At 38.1% G+C, this 18,977-nt stretch overlaps 5 protein-coding genes across 13 annotated transcripts; 4 read left to right on the top strand and 1 right to left on the bottom strand.

Annotated features, from left to right (window-relative positions):
* The first annotated feature begins 233 nt into the window (after positions 1-233).
* LOC121772156 lies at positions 234-2,656 on the top strand. Its single transcript, XM_042169154.1, has 3 exons — positions 234-646; positions 1,003-1,341; positions 1,910-2,656. The coding sequence occupies exons 1-3, from the start codon at positions 335-337 to the stop codon at positions 2,444-2,446; spliced, it is 1,188 nt and encodes a 395-aa protein (XP_042025088.1). The 5' UTR covers positions 234-334; the 3' UTR covers positions 2,447-2,656.
* Positions 2,657-3,063: 407 nt separating this feature from the next.
* Positions 3,064-3,767, top strand: LOC121779712 (transcription repressor OFP8-like; the record flags this gene model as incomplete). The annotated part of the gene is made up of 2 exons (XM_042177097.1): positions 3,064-3,225; positions 3,296-3,767. Coding segments are annotated over 2 exons (522 nt in total), but the record flags the coding sequence as incomplete, so codon positions are not given.
* Positions 3,768-4,423: 656 nt separating this feature from the next.
* LOC121792724 lies at positions 4,424-9,130 on the bottom strand. Of its 9 annotated transcripts, none has more exons than XM_042190794.1 (9): positions 9,004-9,121; positions 8,799-8,925; positions 7,496-8,250; positions 7,298-7,408; positions 6,758-7,202; positions 6,599-6,677; positions 5,822-6,234; positions 5,085-5,183; positions 4,424-4,959 (listed from the first exon to the last, which is right to left on the bottom strand). In XM_042190794.1, the coding sequence occupies exons 3-9, from the start codon at positions 7,516-7,518 to the stop codon at positions 4,804-4,806; spliced, it is 1,326 nt and encodes a 441-aa protein (XP_042046728.1). In that variant the 5' UTR covers positions 7,519-8,250; positions 8,799-8,925; positions 9,004-9,121; the 3' UTR covers positions 4,424-4,803. The 9 variants fall into 9 exon arrangements, with proteins under 9 accessions (XP_042046728.1, XP_042046727.1, XP_042046725.1 ...); XM_042190793.1 differs by having other exon boundaries at positions 7,556-8,250; XM_042190791.1 differs by having other exon boundaries at positions 6,758-7,408.
* A 1,896-nt stretch (positions 9,131-11,026) lies between these two features.
* LOC121792726 (outer envelope pore protein 24B, chloroplastic-like) lies at positions 11,027-12,883 on the top strand. The gene is made up of 3 exons (XM_042190795.1): positions 11,027-11,307; positions 11,559-11,918; positions 12,433-12,883. The coding sequence occupies exons 1-2, from the start codon at positions 11,107-11,109 to the stop codon at positions 11,907-11,909; spliced, it is 552 nt and encodes a 183-aa protein (XP_042046729.1). The 5' UTR covers positions 11,027-11,106; the 3' UTR covers positions 11,910-11,918; positions 12,433-12,883.
* An 887-nt stretch (positions 12,884-13,770) lies between these two features.
* LOC121766053 (claspin-like) lies at positions 13,771-18,078 on the top strand. The gene is made up of 11 exons (XM_042162387.1): positions 13,771-14,624; positions 14,716-14,770; positions 14,887-14,986; positions 15,116-15,344; positions 15,570-15,623; positions 15,714-15,853; positions 16,093-16,666; positions 16,797-16,911; positions 16,993-17,042; positions 17,393-17,539; positions 17,625-18,078. Exons 1-11 carry the CDS (start codon positions 13,878-13,880, stop codon positions 17,868-17,870), a joined length of 2,457 nt encoding a protein of 818 aa, XP_042018321.1. The 5' UTR covers positions 13,771-13,877; the 3' UTR covers positions 17,871-18,078.
* Positions 18,079-18,977: the final 899 nt, after the last annotated feature.

Raw genomic sequence — 18,977 nt, 5'->3', positions numbered from 1 at the left:
AGTCCATAAAAACACATGAAAAGTATGTCTCAAAATTTTTAATTCCTAATTTAAAATATATATAGTTCATACCAAAATACATTCCTCTTTTGACATACATGCAACACATAAAAGCATACAAGAGTTAAACAAAAGTAATGAAGCAAGCATAGAGCTTCGCTTAAATAGTGGTTTACAACACCCTACATACAAGGAACACCTTTGGCAAACATATCCATCAAAAAGGGGTGAAAAATAAAAAAAAACAATTGAAGAAGAAAGGGAAGGGAGATAAAAAAAAACTCATCACCATCATCATTGATCATCCTCTTCCCTAATTGTATGTGCATGATTAATGGTGATGAGGAATCTGTGTCCAAATTCGGACAAGGAAGGGGGCCTGGACACGGTGCTGGAGGTCCCGATCCCGGAGGAGATGTTCGAGAAGATGGGGGGGAGCACGGCCGACGTCCGGTGGCAGAACATGAGGGATCTCATGCGGGCCCACTACCAGTCCGCGGCGGATAAGTGGGCCGCCATCGCCAACCCTCTTTTCTCCGACACCGACCACTTCATGCTCCTCCTCAAGCTCGTCTCCTGCGCCTTCATCCCCTTCCGAGTCCAGCTCGATCATGCTCTCACCACCCCAATCAAAGATGGCTCCATTGTATTCAATCTCATTACTGACTTATTTCTATGAGAATTTACTCATTTTATGTCGTTAGCTTGATGTCTTGTGAAAAAAAGTAAATTATTGGTAGTCTGGAGGGACGGTCATGGCGTTTCTAAGGAAAATTTAGTCCTCTTCTTAGTCGTTTGGGGGGTTGACTGCCTAAATCCCCTACTAGATGGCACAACTATACGTTTTGCTACACATAAAAGTTGATCTTACTAGATTGCAAGAATTGATAAAAACATGTGAAATTAATGATTAAATATGATCAAAGTTGGTGATTGGTGAATGTATATTTTAATAATGAACGCTTTCTATGTTAATTGTGTAAAAGTTTTGGATGTGGACAGGAATCTTGCACTGCCAAGTACATTGTGCAGCAATATCTAGCGGCGGCGGGAGGGGTGGCGGCGCTTAACGGCGTGAGCAGCATGTACGCGGTGGGGCAGGTGAAGATGGTGGTAGCGGCGTCGGACAGCGCCAAGGCTATGGAGAATGCTAGATTGAATAGTGAGGCGGGTGGGTTTGTGATATGGCAGATGAATCCGGATTTATGGTACCTCGAGCTTGTCGTTGCCCGCCACAAGATCAGTGCCGGGAGTGATGGAAAAATCAACTGGAATCACTCTAATGCCCCCAATTCCAACATCTGTCGAGGCCCTCCTAGACCCCTCCGAAGATTTTTCCAGGTGAACAACTCTTCTCGTATCATCAATTGATTTTGTGATAAAAATCACTAAAATTTAGTTGGTCTCCCCTTCACATATATGCTTCAATGAATGATAGCATAGTCCCCATAAATTTTAATATTTACTCCATAGATTAAAGTTAGTTTAATTAACACATTAACATAACATACACGGCTTTGAGCACTGCAAGGGATCTAAATACAACATACAACCATGTTCACATAAGATAGTTTTTACATTTATTTTTAACATTTTCTTTTCTTCTTTCAAACTCTTTTTTGGCAGCCATGTTTCTTCATTTCTTTCTCCAAATTCCAATAATCAGGTCTTCATTCTAGTTAGCTCAATAGAGACTAAAGATGATTTCTAACATTTTCAATAAAATTGGCAATATAAAAAATAAAAGAAAAATTAGTTTGGTATGTGCTCAATCAGGCCACCATTTCTATCACCAATTGATTTTAGAACGAAAACATTCTAGAATTCAATTGGTCATATCTTTATGTATCAGATACGCTACAAATAATAAAACTAACATCGTTGTTGGTTTCTTGATACATACACAAAGGGTTTAGACCCGAGATCGACTGTGAACCTCTTCTCGAACACGGTGTGCATCGGGGAGAAGATCATCAACGACGAGGACTGCTTCATCCTCAAACTGGAGACGAGCTCCGACGTACTAAAGGTGCAGAGCACCCCGCACACGGAGCTCGTCCACCACACCATATGGGGCTACTTCAGCCAGAGGTCCGGCCTCCTCATCCAATTCGAGGACACGAAGCTCATCCGGATGAAGCCTGCTAAGCCCTCTGCCGCGGCCGACGACTGCATCTTCTACGAGACCAGTCTCCAGTCCTTCCTCGAAGACTACCGCCACGTCGACGGCATCAACATCGCCCACTCCGGGAAGACCACTGCCTCCATCTACAGATATGGGAAGACTCACAAGAGGAGGTGGAAGTTGGAGGAGACTTGGAGTATTGAAGAGATTGATTTCAACATCTCTGGTTTGTCTGTGGATTATTTCTTGCCACCAGCTGATGATGATGATCATCACAAGGACAGTGATGAACTTAATTGTGACAATGGCATATCATGCTAGGATGGAATATTTTTTTTCAATTTTTTTCTTTTGATGGATGTTTGTTGTGTGAGAAGTTAATAAATGGCCAAATCCAAAATTCTTAGAGCATCCGCAGCAGCGGACGTCCCGGCTGACGTCGGACCGGCATGCCGGACGTCCGCCATTAGGCGAACGGGAGGCGGACGCGGACGTCGCTTGCGGACACCGGAGTTCCGCGGATTTCCGACGGACGTCCCGATTTTTAATTTTAAAAAAAAACTCTATATATACGGCTCTTTGAGGAGTGAGACGGGGGCCGCATTTGTCGAAGTTTGAGTTTTTTTTTAACTATGTATTTTTTTAATAATTATGTATGTTTTTTTGTTTTAAATAAAGTGGTTGCATTTTCTCCGTATTCTTGTCGAAATTTTAATACTGTAAATTGTTAAATTCCATAAATTGTTTAATTTGGTGAATTTGTGAATTTTTATTATTGTGGATGTTCGTCGGGATGTCCGTCATTGTGCAGTGGGATGTCCTTATGACGTGGCAGAAGGTGTTTTTGGGAAGTCCGTCGGGATGTCCGTCGGGACATCCGTCCCACTGTGGATGCTCTTAAACTTCACTTCTCTCTCCTCACCTCCTCTCTCCAAATCTGTCGCCCCAAAAACCCTTTCTCAATGATCAAAGTCCCCAATCCCCCTAATACACCTCCATATATCCTCTCCCCTCTCAACTCCAAAACATTCGACATCTCCTTCCCCGCCACTCCCATCCCTCCACCATCCAGCTCCGATGATGACGAGCTGGACCGGTGGGTTCCATCTTCAAGAAACGAAAAGATGAAGAAACACAAAGCAACACGAGCCAAAATCTTTCTTTTCTCAGAGTGGCCACGAGGAGGAGCGGGGGAAGCTGCATAAGCCACCAAGAAGAAGATTCAAGCGTTATGGGTCGAAAGAGTGGAAAGGGGGAGAGGAGTGTAGTGAGAGGAAGCCGATGTTGGAGAGGCCGGCAGAGCAATGCATGGTGTCGGATCATGGGCGGAGCTTCGTGGTGGTGGTGAAGAAGTCGGTGGATCCGTATGAGGATTTCAAGAAATCAATGTCGGAGATGATGGTGGCGGAGAAGATCCTTGAGCCTAGAGAGATGGAGCAGCTGTTGATGAACTTCCTCTCACTCAACTCAAGAATGCATCACAAAGTTATCATACAGGCTTTCACACAGATTTTCAAGGAAATGCTCTAACTTAATGTTGTATTGTTATTTCATTTATTTGTGATCAGAATTATTGTTTGATTCACTTGTTTATGTATAAATTATTTTTTCATTCAAAGTTATAACATGCTCCCCCAGTCCTACTTAAAGTGATTTGTTTCCTTTTGAATTATTTCACTTATAGTGACATGTTTCTTAAAATAGAATTATCGTCATCTCTACTTTATTCTCTGGACTCAACTCATAAAACATCACTACATGAAATCTTGTGACGAAAAGAAACCTTTCACTTTAAGCAGGACAGGGAGAGTACATGCCCTACTGCTAAATGCAAGTGCAACTCAAACTAGTGAATTTAGTATGATGTTCTAATGAATCATATTCTTTCTATCTTTTTAGCATTCGATTATTTGATATTTGGCTTGTTGATTGTAATAGATGTTATGGTACTTGAATTTTTATAGGTAATGGATAGATTGATTGATATATAATTTTATTTAAGATGGAAAAAAATGAGTCTTAGATTTTTGGATTTTTAACTTTTTTTTATATATTTTATGCAATTTTGGATTCTTTGTTCAGATCAGATTTTCAGATAATTCGACTCAGAGTAGGCAAAAGTCCAAATTGAAATATGAGTATTCAACCCCTAATATCCACCTTAATTGATCAAATCATTTTTGTTAATAACTCAAACTTAAAATTGAAATCCTAACCAGTCCCTAATTAAGCCGTGAAGAAAATTAACAATCCATTTGACTAACAAATAAATATTCTCAGATGGGGGGGACTCACAGCTACAACAAAAAGCTGCTGAAATCGTGTATCTAAAGAGTTTTAGTATATCTTCTATTTCAACTATTGGAAATACACGATCATAAAAGGCCGATTGTACAAAACAATAAAAATTCCTAAGGCTATAGTTAGGGGTGTCAATTGGGCCAACCCGTTCTGATTCATGACCATTTCTCCCATATTTACCATGGTAAGAATGCATTTAAGCTACAACAGAATTTGAATAAGAAAAATGGGTGTCATGAATATGACTGACCTTCAGTGTGATTAGCAGCCATACTCAGGAATACACAAGCAGCAAATCTCTCTGTCTCTAACCGAGAATGGATGAACTCGTATCTCAACATGTGAAGCATAAGCGTACCGGAATGCATTAGATGTCCTTACTGTTCCACAGCATTAGAAGATGGAGAGGCAGGGCTGTCATCAAAAAATTTGACATGACATAGCTTCCCACCAGCTTCATCAGCAAACGTGATCTTCCTCTCCCCCTTCTGGGAACTATCTTTTGAAGAAGGTGTGCTGTCCGGCATCATTTTCTAACAATGGCGACAGTGAGTTTGAATCAGGAGATTTCCTAAGTTGATATTGTTTCTAGCTTGTAACCTACTGAAAAATCACGACTTTCAGAAAATATGAAGGAAGTTGTAAATATAAGACTGACCATTATTTTAGAGAACCGGTTGCAGTCTCTGGTCATCATAGACATCCACTTTTTAGCCGTTTCTTCAGCTTTAATAGCATTTTTTATGGCTGATTTTACCTGTCAAGAAGAAAAAATCTTGTCTAAGCTACTTGGCATTCTGGATTGATTAGTATGCTAATGTAGACAGTGTATTTTCAGAAATTCAAAGCATGAATGCCAAACAGAATATCAATAAGCTATCCACAAACTGGTTAAACTATCTCGGTATTGGCCTGTGCACATTTATATACTGGCATATCCAGCTAGTCAACTGCATTTATCCAGTATCGTAAAATGCATACAAAGAATTTATGTGAACACTACATCTCTAATTCTCAGCTCAAGGCAAGAAAAACAGACACCCTTTCTAGATGGGTGCAGCATTTTCTGCATTGAGCAGATACAAGGCCAGCTTAACATAGAAGTTTATTTTAACTGGAACACAAGTGACAAGAAACAGCCTAAGAATTATAATCGGAAATTTTGTAAAGGCAACACAAGGTGGCCAGACTTCTAAGTCAGTAATATATGTGAACTTTAGAGTAATATGAACAAGGAGGCAAAATCAAATACTAGAAGACTGTACAGTTATGCTCGTTACAGAAGATCATCAAAGACACTAAAGAGTTAAATAGTAGTTGAGTGTACAAATTTTTTGGTAGAAATTTAAGCAGATAAAATATACTAATATGTTATAAAACATACATATTGCATACCTCATCTGCATCATTCTTTAAGGAAGCATTGCGGTATGCTTCAAAAAGCAATTTTTGTTCCACAATGTCCTTCATGAACTTCAACTCATTCATCAGTTTTAGTGCAACAGACTCCATGTCTTGCATCTGTCTCTGTGAGAATGCAACAGCACTTTCTGAGCATCCTTGAACAGAGGTACACCCAGTACTGAGATTAGGTAAGGCGCGTGAGAAACGAGGGCCTTCAAGGTTGCCTTTGACTATCTGTGATCTCTTGCTGATGCGTCTGGGAGATATGACGAATTTCCGCTGGCTAACCTGTCCAGGCAATCTGTGCTTCACAGTTTTTCCTTCCTCCTGAACCTCTGATCTTAGAGATGAAGACTCCTTTCCAGTCTCATTTTCAAAGAGCTTCTCCTCACATTTATAATCAACTGCTGACATCGAAGGGGATGGTCAAGGAATATATGGAAAATAAATAAATTAGATGGCCACATAGCTGCATGGGTGAGCAGTGGAAACATTTCAGATTAAGTATATTACACACAAGCTTCTAGAGGTTATCAAATTATGATTTGAACACAAAACACAGCAGCAAGTCAAAGATTTTCTACTCTATGACAAGAAGCACTTGTGAAATTTCACATTCAGGAATCTGTTTTCTCAATGTTCTCATAGAATCAATGGAGAAGTGTAACATGAAAAGGATAGGGTTCTTCATGCATACAGTGATGGGAGAAGGGGGAGTTATAAAATCCTTAATAACATGGTTAGAGAACCTCGAACTACTTTACTTACTACTTTGATCTACATCATTAGCGATTCCAACAGAATTCATTATCAAACACAATCGCTCTTGAGAAGACGGAGACAAAGCCTGTTGATGAAGACCAATTAATTTCATATGGTTGGAACAACCACGTAGAAATAAACAATCAAGCACAAAATCATAGTTACCTTGCGGGAGGAAAAGAGTCTTTGAGGAAGTTGGTGTTGCTCTGGTTTTAAAATTGTTTCAGCATCATCACAAGTTCTGTAATCTAAAGAACTCTCATTTTCGGTACAAGTCATTGGAAATTCTAATTTCTGCTTGTCCAGAGGTTTCAATGACTCATCTTCAGTTTGACCTTCAGAATTGAAGTCATTCCTCATCGTGGTATCAGAGGAAGATGTTGAAAGTTGTTCCTCATCAGCAATAGTATCTTTCATGGAAATGAGATTATGCCTAGTACTTGAGGTTGTAATGGAACCTGGGTTGGAGCCAAAGTTCTTGCCAGGGCTACTCTGGGAGTTGCTTAGCTCAGAGAGAATATGTGCCTCAGCTTTACTGTCAAAGAAGACTGTATTAGATCCACAAGGAGGTGTGCTGCAACCATCAATAGCCATATCAAGAACCCTGCAGCTAGAACCACATCCATCAGGCATATCTTCAACAATCAAAGAACTACTAGAATGACAAGATACATTGGCATCTGTATCAGCAGAAAACAAAGTTACTGTAGAACATGAATCTGGATTCTCTTTTGGCTTCGTAACTTCTTCTGGTGCAGAACCCAGCAGTTCCGGACATTCAGATTCCTTGGTTTCCATCCTGATGTTAGCTTCATCCTGAAGGGTAAGAATGGAAATAGGTTCAACATCCTCCAAATGATCATAGCACATCTCATTAGTAAGACACTCTTCATATCTGTTTACATAAGATAGAGGTTCTCTGTCATGTTCAGGTAGAACTGTCATCTGAGCAGGATTGACCACCTCTTTATGGCCAGTAGATGAAGCCATTTGCATTCCATTGTGGCATCCTATTTGCTCAGCATCTTGAACCCCGACCTTGACATGAATAAGTGGAGCTAATTCACCGCCAGCTTGCTCTGAAGCTTCAGAAACCAAATTCTCTTCAGATGTGATAGCTGCTTTAATGGTTGCAGAGGAAATAGCACTTGGATTCAGGCGTCTTCTTTTAGCTCGTGAGGCCTTTGAATGCTTTGATTTCAAATTGATAAGCGGCTCATTAAGATCAGATTCATCTTCCACGGCATTCTTGTCAGTGGAAACAAACTTCTTTCTCTTTGTCAATAACCGGTTCTTGAGCTGTGATAATGTCGTAGTGTCACTCACATCACAGTCTGAATCCCCATCAGCACTGGGATCACTATCACTAGGTTCAGATTTTATTTTACGTATTGTCCTAGCAGCCACTGTAAAACATGAACTTCTATGTATCACTTGTTTCTTACCAAACAGCAAACCTGAAGGAGGCTTTTGTAGTCTTTTAGCATCTTCAATGTCATATACATCCCTTAAAATCTTGGTTCGAGTCACGGGCCTTCTATTGGAATTGGTATTGCAAACTTTTATCACCAACCCTCCCCTAATAGTTTGGATAAATGCTTAACATTGCAACTACTCAGTTCCATTATTGCAGGGAAAATCAATAAATGTTCCGTCTTCTATCTTGCATATAAATGGGAGAACCAAACTAAGTTAGACGACAAACAAATGAAGCCAACTCAATAATAATTAGAAAAACAAATCAGTATAGAATATGACAGTAGAGCTAGATGAGTTGTTCTATAGGAGAACAGAAAACTTTAGCAAACTTTCAAATCAAGCAAATATATTTTATAGTAGTATTTGAGAAGGACTTGGCATCTAAATCCAACAAATAATGTAATAGCGGAAATACTTATGCTGGCCATCACTGTGACATTGACTACACTTATTTTCAATGATTCAATCAATCTGCCGAAGAATCACAAAAAACTGATTCAGGCAATCCAGTTGGGTAAAAGTCATACACCTAATTGAAATCTCGTAACAAGCCCCATTTGGAAGGAAAAAACAATCGAAAAATCAACATAGCTAGCACAAAAGGCAAAAGCTCGTTAAAACGTAATTGGTTGAATCAAAAATTTAATAAACCATAGTCAACAAAACAATTACAAGCAACAGCAGTGCATATATAAGCCAATGTGAGATTGCTAAAACATAGTAGTACGTTTGACCGCGTAGCATTTCTGATCTGGTGCAAAACAGTTCATACTCATTTCAATTCACATTCATATCGTCCAAATATGAGATGAAACGCAAACATCCGTCGGAAACCCTAAATTTTCCGGTGAAACCTAACGGAATGGGAATGACTTTAAAATAACAGACATACGCAAAATAATGATAATCAGATATCGTCCAAAAGAGTGTACCTGAGGTGGCCAACTTCTGAAGCTGCAGCAGTCGCAGAGAGAGAGAGAGAGAGGGAAGAGAGAGGCTTCGGAAAATGAATTCGGCGGAGGATTAGTATTTGACTAAAGGATACATGGTAATTTCGCGGTAAAGGGTTGGCGGGAAGTTATTAGGGGTTCTCTCTCCTTTTATAAATTGGCCCTTTGACTTTCCTAAAATACCATTTTCAATCAAAATGTATTTATTTTATTTTCTTTTATTATTGTATTGGTCATAACAATATAAGTGCATTTTAAAATCTTAAGAAAATAGAGAAAGTATTTTTTGAATACTATATTTAAGATAAAATTGCTTACCATGCTTTTAGGAACTCGTAATTACTTGGTCATAAATGGAAACTAAAAGAATTGCCATAAATTCACATATACCATAAAATAAAATTACATATACATAAATCAAGTTACAATTAGATATAGAAAATCATAAAAATGGATTTCTATAGATTGAAAAAATTAAGAAATTAAATATTAATATTAATCATCAGAACAAGGCGGTAATAAATTAACAAGTGTGTCACGGTTGATCATTGACAGAGACATAGTAATCATTTATACGTTTTGACTAAGGTTGTACCGCAACAATCTCGGTTGATGGATTCAACCATTGTATGCTTATGATGAGGTTGCATTTTCACATTAATATTTGGTAAATTAATATATCTATGTATTTACATTGTGGTAGTCTATTAAATATTTGAACTACTATGGTTTTAATGAGGTGGAAGTTGTTACTCGTCCATACCACTTGATGAGGAGTCTTGATCCCGCATCTTAATCAGACTTGAGGTCTTGTGGGTGAACTACACGAAATATAAGCCATCAATTGGGGACATCCTTTTCACCATGACAAACATTATCCATACTCATTTCATTAGTGTTGTCGGCCAAATTCATAACTCCAACAGTTAGTTGTTAACTCCGATGTTTCTCTATCACGGCCATTCCAACATCATAAGGAACAGTTGTTGGAGCTTTTGTGCTTAACCAAAATTATTTCTAACATACAACTCAATTTACACCAGGTCTCCATATTTTTTATATCTTCGGCATTATGCTCATTCATGCTTATTACAGCCCTTCCACGAACCAAGTTGATAAGTTCATCATAAGAAACGTTCCCATTAAAAAATGTGTTCATTACGGTAGGGCGGATCACACACAACACTTGAACCAAAACTTCAGACTATTTTCCTGAATTAATACATCTACACACAGAGATATGTATAATTATTCAAGCTTCAATTGTGAAATGTTTTGTACGATAGGTTTCAAGTCCTAGCAGTGAAAAGTTTGCGGGCCAGACAAGCCTCTAAGTGTTTCTCGGGCTTCAAGAAATGGATTTTTAAAATCAAACACATGGGATTTTTTTAAAAGTTTTTAATATGGATAGTAGTCATTTAAATCGCGAAGTAGGTTCAAATTATGGTTTGCACCATGAATATGAAATCGAAATATTAACTCACAAAGTTCTAATTTTTTATAAATTGTCTCATCCATACACAAAACGACAATATTTCAATAAAATAAAAAGAGAAATGAGAAAATAAAGAAATATGAAATAAAAAACTTGTTTTAATTGAATACATCATTTTGAATATCATTAAAATACGACATTTTGTGAATGGATGATAAAATTAAGAAAAATTGAAACTTCGTGATCTAATATTCCAATTTCAAAATTTATGGAAAAATATCAGAATTTGACCAATTTTCGTTATTTAAATGACAATTAACCATTTTTTATATTTCCTCTGTCTCATGCTATTTGCACATTTCATTTTTCGACCGTCCCAAACTATTTACACTACTTATATTTTAAGTAAACATTATGGTACTATTTAATTAAAATATTAAAATTAATTAAGTATTCTCTTATTAAGTGTTGTTTTATTTTTAAAATTATAATTTAATTACATTACTTACTCATGAATAAATTTACGCTATTAAATTGAAATGTGGTGCAGCATGAGAAGAAATCGGGCCCTATATACGAACAGAGGTGAGGGTCATTAGGCATCCTATATTCCTATTCCACCAAAGAGAAACATCACCTAACTGAGCCAGATGATGAAGGCGTCGTTCAAGGCTAGATACGAACCCGACAAAGCGGCAGCCGCTTCCACCATTTCCGTCAACGCTGGCGACTTCAAGCTCCGCGCCTCCCTCACCGATGCCACCGTCGTCAACGGTCCCAGCTTGAACGGCCTAGCTATCGCCGTCGAGAAACCCGGATTCTTCATCGTAGACTACAATGTGCCCAAAAAAGTAACCTCCAATTTCCCTTCCTCGTTCATTTCGAGCTGCAAACTAATACTTTTTCGCTAATTTTAAAACTTCGTAGCTATCGCCTCATAACTGAATTGACTGAGTAACAATCCGATGCAAATATTTTGAGCGTCGATTGGTTATATGTTTGCCTTGCTGTCACTCATCGTCGGTGTAAATGTTTCATATGAGTTGATTCCGATGGAGATTTGCTCAAATTTTGTTGTATTTTATATTGGTTGAATTTGTAGGATATTAGGTTTCAGTTCATGAATAGTGTTAGGGTGGCAGAGAAGCCGTTGAATTTGACTTACATTCACAGCAAAGGCGACGGGCGTACCATTTTGGATGGGGCTTTGGTTATTGATTCAGGCAATAAGGTCTCTGCAAATCATGTGCTCGGCATAGGAAATACGAAGCTGAAGTATACTTATGTTCATGAAGGGCTGACAACTTTCGAGACGAGCTATGATTTGGGGAAGAATGCCTGGGATTTTGCTGTAACACGCAAGGTTTACGGGGATGATGTATTCAGGGCTACTTATCAAACATCTGCTAAGAATTTGGGGCTGGAGTGGAGCCGGAGTTCAAAGCAGAACTGATCGTTCAAGGTAAAAAGCAATTGTTTGGTTTGTGTAAGTTGATCTTTCTGTTGAGTAGGATTAGTGAGTTGATAGAATATTAAGTCTTGTGAAGTTGCATAAATTTCTTAGTATTTCTTAGAAAAGGAGGTAAAAACAGATTGCTGCTTTTATTGATCATAAATCTCAGCAATTATCTGTGCACTCAAATGCATATGTTGCCTTCCATGTTAACGGTGAGTCGAAATGTGCTTGCATTTGCTCACTGCTCCATTTTTACGTGTTTCATAATGAAGTCATTATAAGGAGTCTACCACGCCGTGTCTGCCTGCGTTTGTTTAAGATCTTGGCTTAATAATTTCAGGTCGAGTTCAAAAAGTAAAGCCAAATTAGCTGTGTTTTTGTTTAGTCCTTTTTTGTAAGTTAGATGGAAAGGAAGTTGGATTTGCAAAATTCCATGGTTTGATATTAACTCCAAACTGCACAGTGCACACACTATCATTTACACTGCGAGCTCTAATTCACTGAATCATAATTCGTGCAGATCATAGCATCCGTCAATTTGGCAGAGGAACGAAAAATACCAAAATTATGTGCCGAAACTACCTGGGACTTTGAGATGTGATCTCCTTACTTGTGCTGCAGGGGAGCAAGGATCTCATCGCAAATAGTGTTGTGTATTTTTAATCCTTCCTTTACATGAGAAGATCAATTCTGATGGTGCTCACAGTCTATCACCAACAGTATTACTAGGTGTGGCTGTGCTACGAAGGTGGCAATTTCTCGTAATTACTGCAAATGATAGGCACTGAAACACTATTTGATTTTGCTTTGCTACCTAACCTTTAGATGCAATATGAATTGATGAAGCTGCGGTTAATTGGGAGATTTGGATTGTTGAAACTTGAAGTGCTAATTAGCAAAGCTGTTGAATGTTTGGAATGTCAAATTTGAAACTACGATTGTATCGAGTGTTTGCTCTCTATTGTATGCTACAATGTTGTCAAATACCTGCCATGTGCAATGGCAGTTTGAAATGAAAACGCCATTGCCACACTGGTTTATGGCCTTTTTTTGGCAGCTGTCAATTTTGACTTTTTAGCTTCAATTACCCAAAGCCCAAACCATTTAGTTGGTAAGGTAGGGAGTGATTTGAAGCATCACTGTTGGAATTTATATGTCGGAGGACATCTAGTTTTGTAAATATGTGGGTTCTAAGTTCTAATATTTCATCAATGTATACAACTCATTATTAATGAAAAAAATCCATCATTAACCCACAATCATTAACTTAACAATTAACACATGGTGGGTTTTTTTACACTCAAATTTGTACTTCTTTCGTTCTAACCTAGGTGAGACGTTCTATTTTGGCGTATAAGTTTGGACAATGATGTTTATGAATGAAATTGTAAATAATAAAATAGAGGAGAGGACAAAGTAAAAAAGAAAAATGAAAAATAAAATAAGAGAGATAAAAATGATAAATTAGAAGATAAGAAGAAATTAATTATTGTCAAAATGAGAAATATCTCACTTAGATTTGGACATTCCAAAAAAAGAATACAACTCGTACATGGAAGAAGTATCTACTAAAGTCTAAAATGAATGTAAGCCACATTTCATCATACTTATCAGTAATTATTATCAAAAATCATTTAATCTACTAGTATTATTAATTTTTCACTCCATGTTTTAACATAAATTGGTGCACTTATGAAAACAATTCCCTTTTTGCTCCTTTTCAAAATCTTCAGTGTGGATTGCTAATTATTTCCTCCCTTGGGCGCCTTTATAATATTACACTATAACAGAAGGGGCAAATAGCAAAATAAGATAAAACAACTTGAATTTTTCCCGCAAAAGTTTCCCAACATCTGGCGCCTAAACCCTATATTCCCCAATTTATCTACGTTTTCCAGATCCCCATTCACTCCATCCCTAAATCTCCCCTTCAAATTCCAATCATCGGATCTAGATTGCCGGAAAATGGACAGCGACGACGATTATCAGACATTTTCACCTTCAAAGGTGCAATCTCCTCAACTCCAATTGCGTCGGCTGAAGCGCTTGAAGAAATCTGACGCCAAACCCCTAGAGGATCCGTTGTTCGACCCGAATGAGGATCCAATTTTGTTTGACCACGTCGATTTCGCCAAGCTGGAAGCACTGGAGAATGATTCGGAGCCACAAGTTGCCGACGAGTCAATTTCGACTGAAGATGCAAATTTATCTCAGGGGTCACTGTCTCAAGGCGCTGGAAAGGAAGTCCAGGATCCGATTTTGTTTTCCCACGTCGATTTCGCCAAGCTGGAAGCACTGGAGAATGACTCGGAGCCACAACTTGCTGATGAGTCATTTTCAACTGAGGAGGCAAACTTATCCCAGGAGTCACCGTCTCAAGGCATTGGAAATGGGCTAGGGATTGGTGTGGAGGTGAAGAAAACTAAGAGGGTTTTGGAGTTTGATGATGATGTGGTTGGTGGAAGTCCGATGAGAGAAGGCAGTGAGAATCTTGAGCTGGAAAAGAAGAAGGAAATCCTTGGAGAAGATGGCCTGTTAGAGGAGAACGAAGGGAAAAAGAAAAAGAAGAGGAGAGAGAACAGCGATGAAGGTGATGAATTGGAGATCAAATCGTGGGGTTCTAAGAAAGAGAGAGATGTGTTGCCTAAAAAAAGCAAAAGGACAGAAGAGAGAGATGAGTTGCCTAAAAAAAACAAAAGGACAGAGGAGAAGGTTTGCGACAATTTAGCATTCTCGAATCATCTTATGTTGGTGTGATATGCTTGTTGACCTATAGTTGGATACTGAATTGCTGTTTTTGCAGGAGAGGAAAGAGTATCTAAAGGAGCTTCATGCTGAATCTCAGAGATTGTTACGAGGTTTTGGTTTAATTTAGTACTAGTATTTTTTAGGTGGCTAATGTTTTAACTTATTAGTTATTACTATGTCTCAGGCATGACTGATAGTGTTTGTTGGTCATGGTTTTTTTGTCTAGAAACCAGTGATGCATCATTTAAACCTATAGCAGCGGTGCACAAGCCTATATCATCAGTTCTAGAGAAAATCCGGAAGAGAAAGCTTGAAATTTCAAAAAAGTGGGTAGATATCACATTCATCCCCATTCTACAAGAATATAGGAGTATTTTTTTTGTATCTGCATTCCCGAATATGTGATGGTTTTGATCAGGCCTTTTAAATTTATGTGAACTTTTGTTTGGTGGAAGGTCTATGATTTCAAATGACAGCAATCATGGTTTCGAGCGAAACATCAGGCCTAGAGACAAACTGATGGACCTTGATGTACCGAATGAAGATAGATCGGAAGAAAATGCAACCATACCAGTAGAAAAGGAGACGAATGATCCACTTGAAGAACAGAGTAGTCTGGCTGGTTCTAATGTGGATGAAGATGATGGTAAACCGACAATACATGATAATGCTCAAAATGAAGTGGTAAGTCTGATTTATGATGGACTTCATTTTGATTTATTTGAAATCTTTTACACTTGCAGTTCATAGGTGCTTATGATGTGCGTTTTATCTTTGGTGCAAGTGAGTGAACTATTGATTAAGCATGTGCAAGATGTGTTGAGAATTGTTTTGTACTTTGAAGAGTTGACCAGCAGTTTGATCAATCATTTGCTGATTAATTAATGCTTCCTACCATTTTAACTGCAGCCTGCAAATGAAGAGCCTACTCCTGCACCACGAGCACCAGTGGATGATACTCAGGTTATCTTCATTTTTTTTTTCACAGAAATTGCTGAATTTGGAGGTTTGTGGCTGAAAGTTCTCCAATTTACAAAATTGAGATGTGTACAGGATCTTTTTGATGATTCAGAACCACTGGATACTACAAATGTACAGAATGATGAGAAGCCAAATAATCTTTTGGATGAAGATTTTGCTCCATCTTTACAGGCTATGAACTTGAAGTTCGATTCTGTCCCCATGGATGATAGGTTAGTTGAATTTGAGGCATTGTTTTGTTTGCTCGGTTACTTCTGGCTTTAGTAAACTATTTGGTTCCTGTAAATAGAACCTTTTTCCACAAAAAGAAAAGCCGATGCACTTGGCTTTGCTGGTCCTGGTGATATTCTATTAGCATCGTCTTTTGTTCAGCTCAATGATTATAATGCTGTACTATTTACTCCTAACATCATCTTAAAATATAAAACGACCTCTTTATTTGATTTCTCAGCTCTTCAGATGAAGAGGACAACGACAAAGAAAATTCAGACCCTCATCCTCGTGTAGTTGCTGATAACTCTTCTCCAAATGGTGATCCTGTAAAAAATTTCATTGATGAGGAAGCTGAGGAAGAAGATGATAGTGACAATGATCTTAATCGTTTCCCAGAGAATGAAGGTGATGATAATGATGATTTGGAGGAACTTAATGCTATGATAGCCACTGGGTATGAAGAAAGGCTCACTGATAAAGAAAGGCGCAATGAGCTCCATCAGAAGTGGCTTGAGCAACAAGATGCAGCAGGAACTGATAATCTCATACAGAGATTGAAATGTGGCCCGGTAGTACGAGATAACTTGTTGTTGGACGATGAGCCTGAAACTGACGAGGATGATGAGAAAGATGAAGAAATCGATGATGAAGCTGAAGAAGGCTCTTTCCAAAAGGAATCCAGCAGAGTAAATATTAAAATGGCTAAGCAGATAATACTAAAGCTGTATCCTGATAAAGAAGATGCTTATGTATCTGATGGTGATGAAGATGAGGACATGCAGAGGAAGCGTGCACAGTGCCTCATCAGAAAGGCAAGCTTTTATAAGTTATTTATATTCTTGTCGATGCATCTTTAGGTTCATAACAATATGTGCTATTGCACCTGTTGTCTTTTGCTCTAGTTGTTGGGTTGTTGCTAAGCTTTATACTTTACTCGAGCAGGAAGAGAGAGCTACAATAGCATCACCAGCTGCTGATGCAAGTTCCAGGGAAGTATTTGGTCTTATCAAGAAACTGAATATTTCCTCCGACAACAATAGGAAACCAAAAGCTTTGTGTAAGACATATCTTCTTGTAGTGTATTAGTACTATATATTTCTTTTGCATCTCGTCACTAATTGCTGATGATAATTTGCAGCCGTCTTTGATTCGATCCTTAAAGGAGGAAGTAGTGGTCTGTCTGCTAAGGTAACACCTACACATGTTATTATCTTTTATGTTAAAGCAATGATAGAAGTTACTGTTCTTATCTGCAACCATAGTCATCCTTCTGATTGCATCTTCTTTGAGAGGTGAATAACAAATGGTGTACGGCAAAGAGTGATTGCTCTATTATTGTATTCTGCTTATTGTTGTTTTCTTGAGTTTAAGATGCAAACTCATTCTTTGGTTCTTACCATTAGACAATTCGTCTGAGTTTCCCAGCATCTTTCTTTCTGTCATTTATCTTTTGTCTGTAATATGATACGGAGTACATTACTAGAAAAGAAATGCGGAGCATGAGAAAATAAACTATTTGTTCTGATTGTTAACTGCAGTCATCTTTTGTTGGACGAGCATCAAACCATCACATTCCATCATCTCATAAGCAAGGGTCAGCAACAGTTCGACCATTCATTTTTGGAAGGGATGACAGCAATAGCCGGAGTTCCATGTCAGTATCAGAGGACTCATCGAATGCAGAGGTAATATGTCATGATAGTTTAGAGAACACACAAATGCGTAAGCTACTATTTTTTGGCTAAAACATCAAGTGTTTTTAACCTGCAGGTACCTCAAGAAATCCGACCAACCAGGAACATAACTGCCAAATACAGCAACTCACAGACCAAAGTTAGATCTCAAACCACAGATGGTGGTGTAGAATCAATATCAACAAGCACTTCTCTGCTCGAGATTTTGAAACGATCTTCATCAAAGCCTAAAGCCTGTAACAACGAGACTCCAGTCGACTTCACAAAGAGTATCTTTGGATTTAAGGTTCCTAAAAAGACAAGGGTACAAGGAAGAGGCTAGCTCCTGTGGTGAGAGTTGAGACTGATTTTCTTCCTACGTGATTATATTCATTGATCTCAAAAGAGTTATAGCATAGTATATGATCACTTCGTTTCTTGGAGTCAGAACATCATCAGATTGCCATTGCCATTGCCATGTAATACAAGTTTGAAGCATTTGTTGAATTTGTAATTTAATTTGATATATACAAAATGAAATATATTTATCTTGTGGCTTTTTATTCGTCCATGTATTTAGGCCCAACCTCAAAGCCCAAGTGTAATTATCCAAAGGCCCAGCTGGCTCGGCCACCCCAAACCATCTGTGTGTGACACGTGTCCCTCCCGACCAACGATTCGGCCTCCCAAAACCAATATTTTGTGATATTAAGTTGTGCAACATCGTACTACTTAGCATATTGTATTTCCTACTACTAAGGACATCCACAATGGGGCAGATCGCAAGGGCATAGCTATCGGCCCTTATCGCCTCTCACAGGCCACTATTATGGGAAGGGAGGCCATCTCCTCCCCGCCCTTATGCCAATTGCAAGCCTCAACCGATTCTCTTTTTGTACTCTTTATATACTCCATTCCCCACTAATTATTCACATTTAATCACATTTTATTTTATCTCACTTTACATTTTACTTTTCTCTAGTCACAATATTTTTAAGATTTTTATCAATATTTTTAGTTTATTTTTTTCTGTATTTTTTTATAAATGTAGGATATTTTCTTTTTAATGAAATTTATTTTTTATTGAGTTGTCTTTAATTTATTTTTTTTGCTATTTTAAATAGCAATGATGTGGAAATAGATGAGCTCTTAGATGGACTTTCATGGTAAGAAGATAGGCTCCAGATGGGTCTGTTGGTACGAAAAAATGGAAATAGGCCAGCATTGTAAAACTAAAGTAGGAGGAAAAAATACTATTAACTTGCCACACGTGTGTACTGTACACCATGTGGAGCAATAATCATGTAAAATTTTGCAATAATTATAGACCACCTATTTTTTTCTGGTAGGCGGCCGAGTCAAAAATTTCATGATGTTCCCACTAATTCTCTCTCTTTTTGTTCAACATATTACTACCTAATTATATTACTCACAAAGTAAACCCTTTATA

The sequence above is a fragment of the Salvia splendens genome, chromosome 2 (assembly GCF_004379255.2).
Source record: "Salvia splendens isolate huo1 chromosome 2, SspV2, whole genome shotgun sequence".
Classification (NCBI taxonomy): domain Eukaryota; kingdom Viridiplantae; phylum Streptophyta; class Magnoliopsida; order Lamiales; family Lamiaceae; genus Salvia; species Salvia splendens.
The sequence above is the reverse complement of the archived record's forward strand: the minus strand, read 5'-3'. Positions and strand labels throughout refer to the sequence as shown.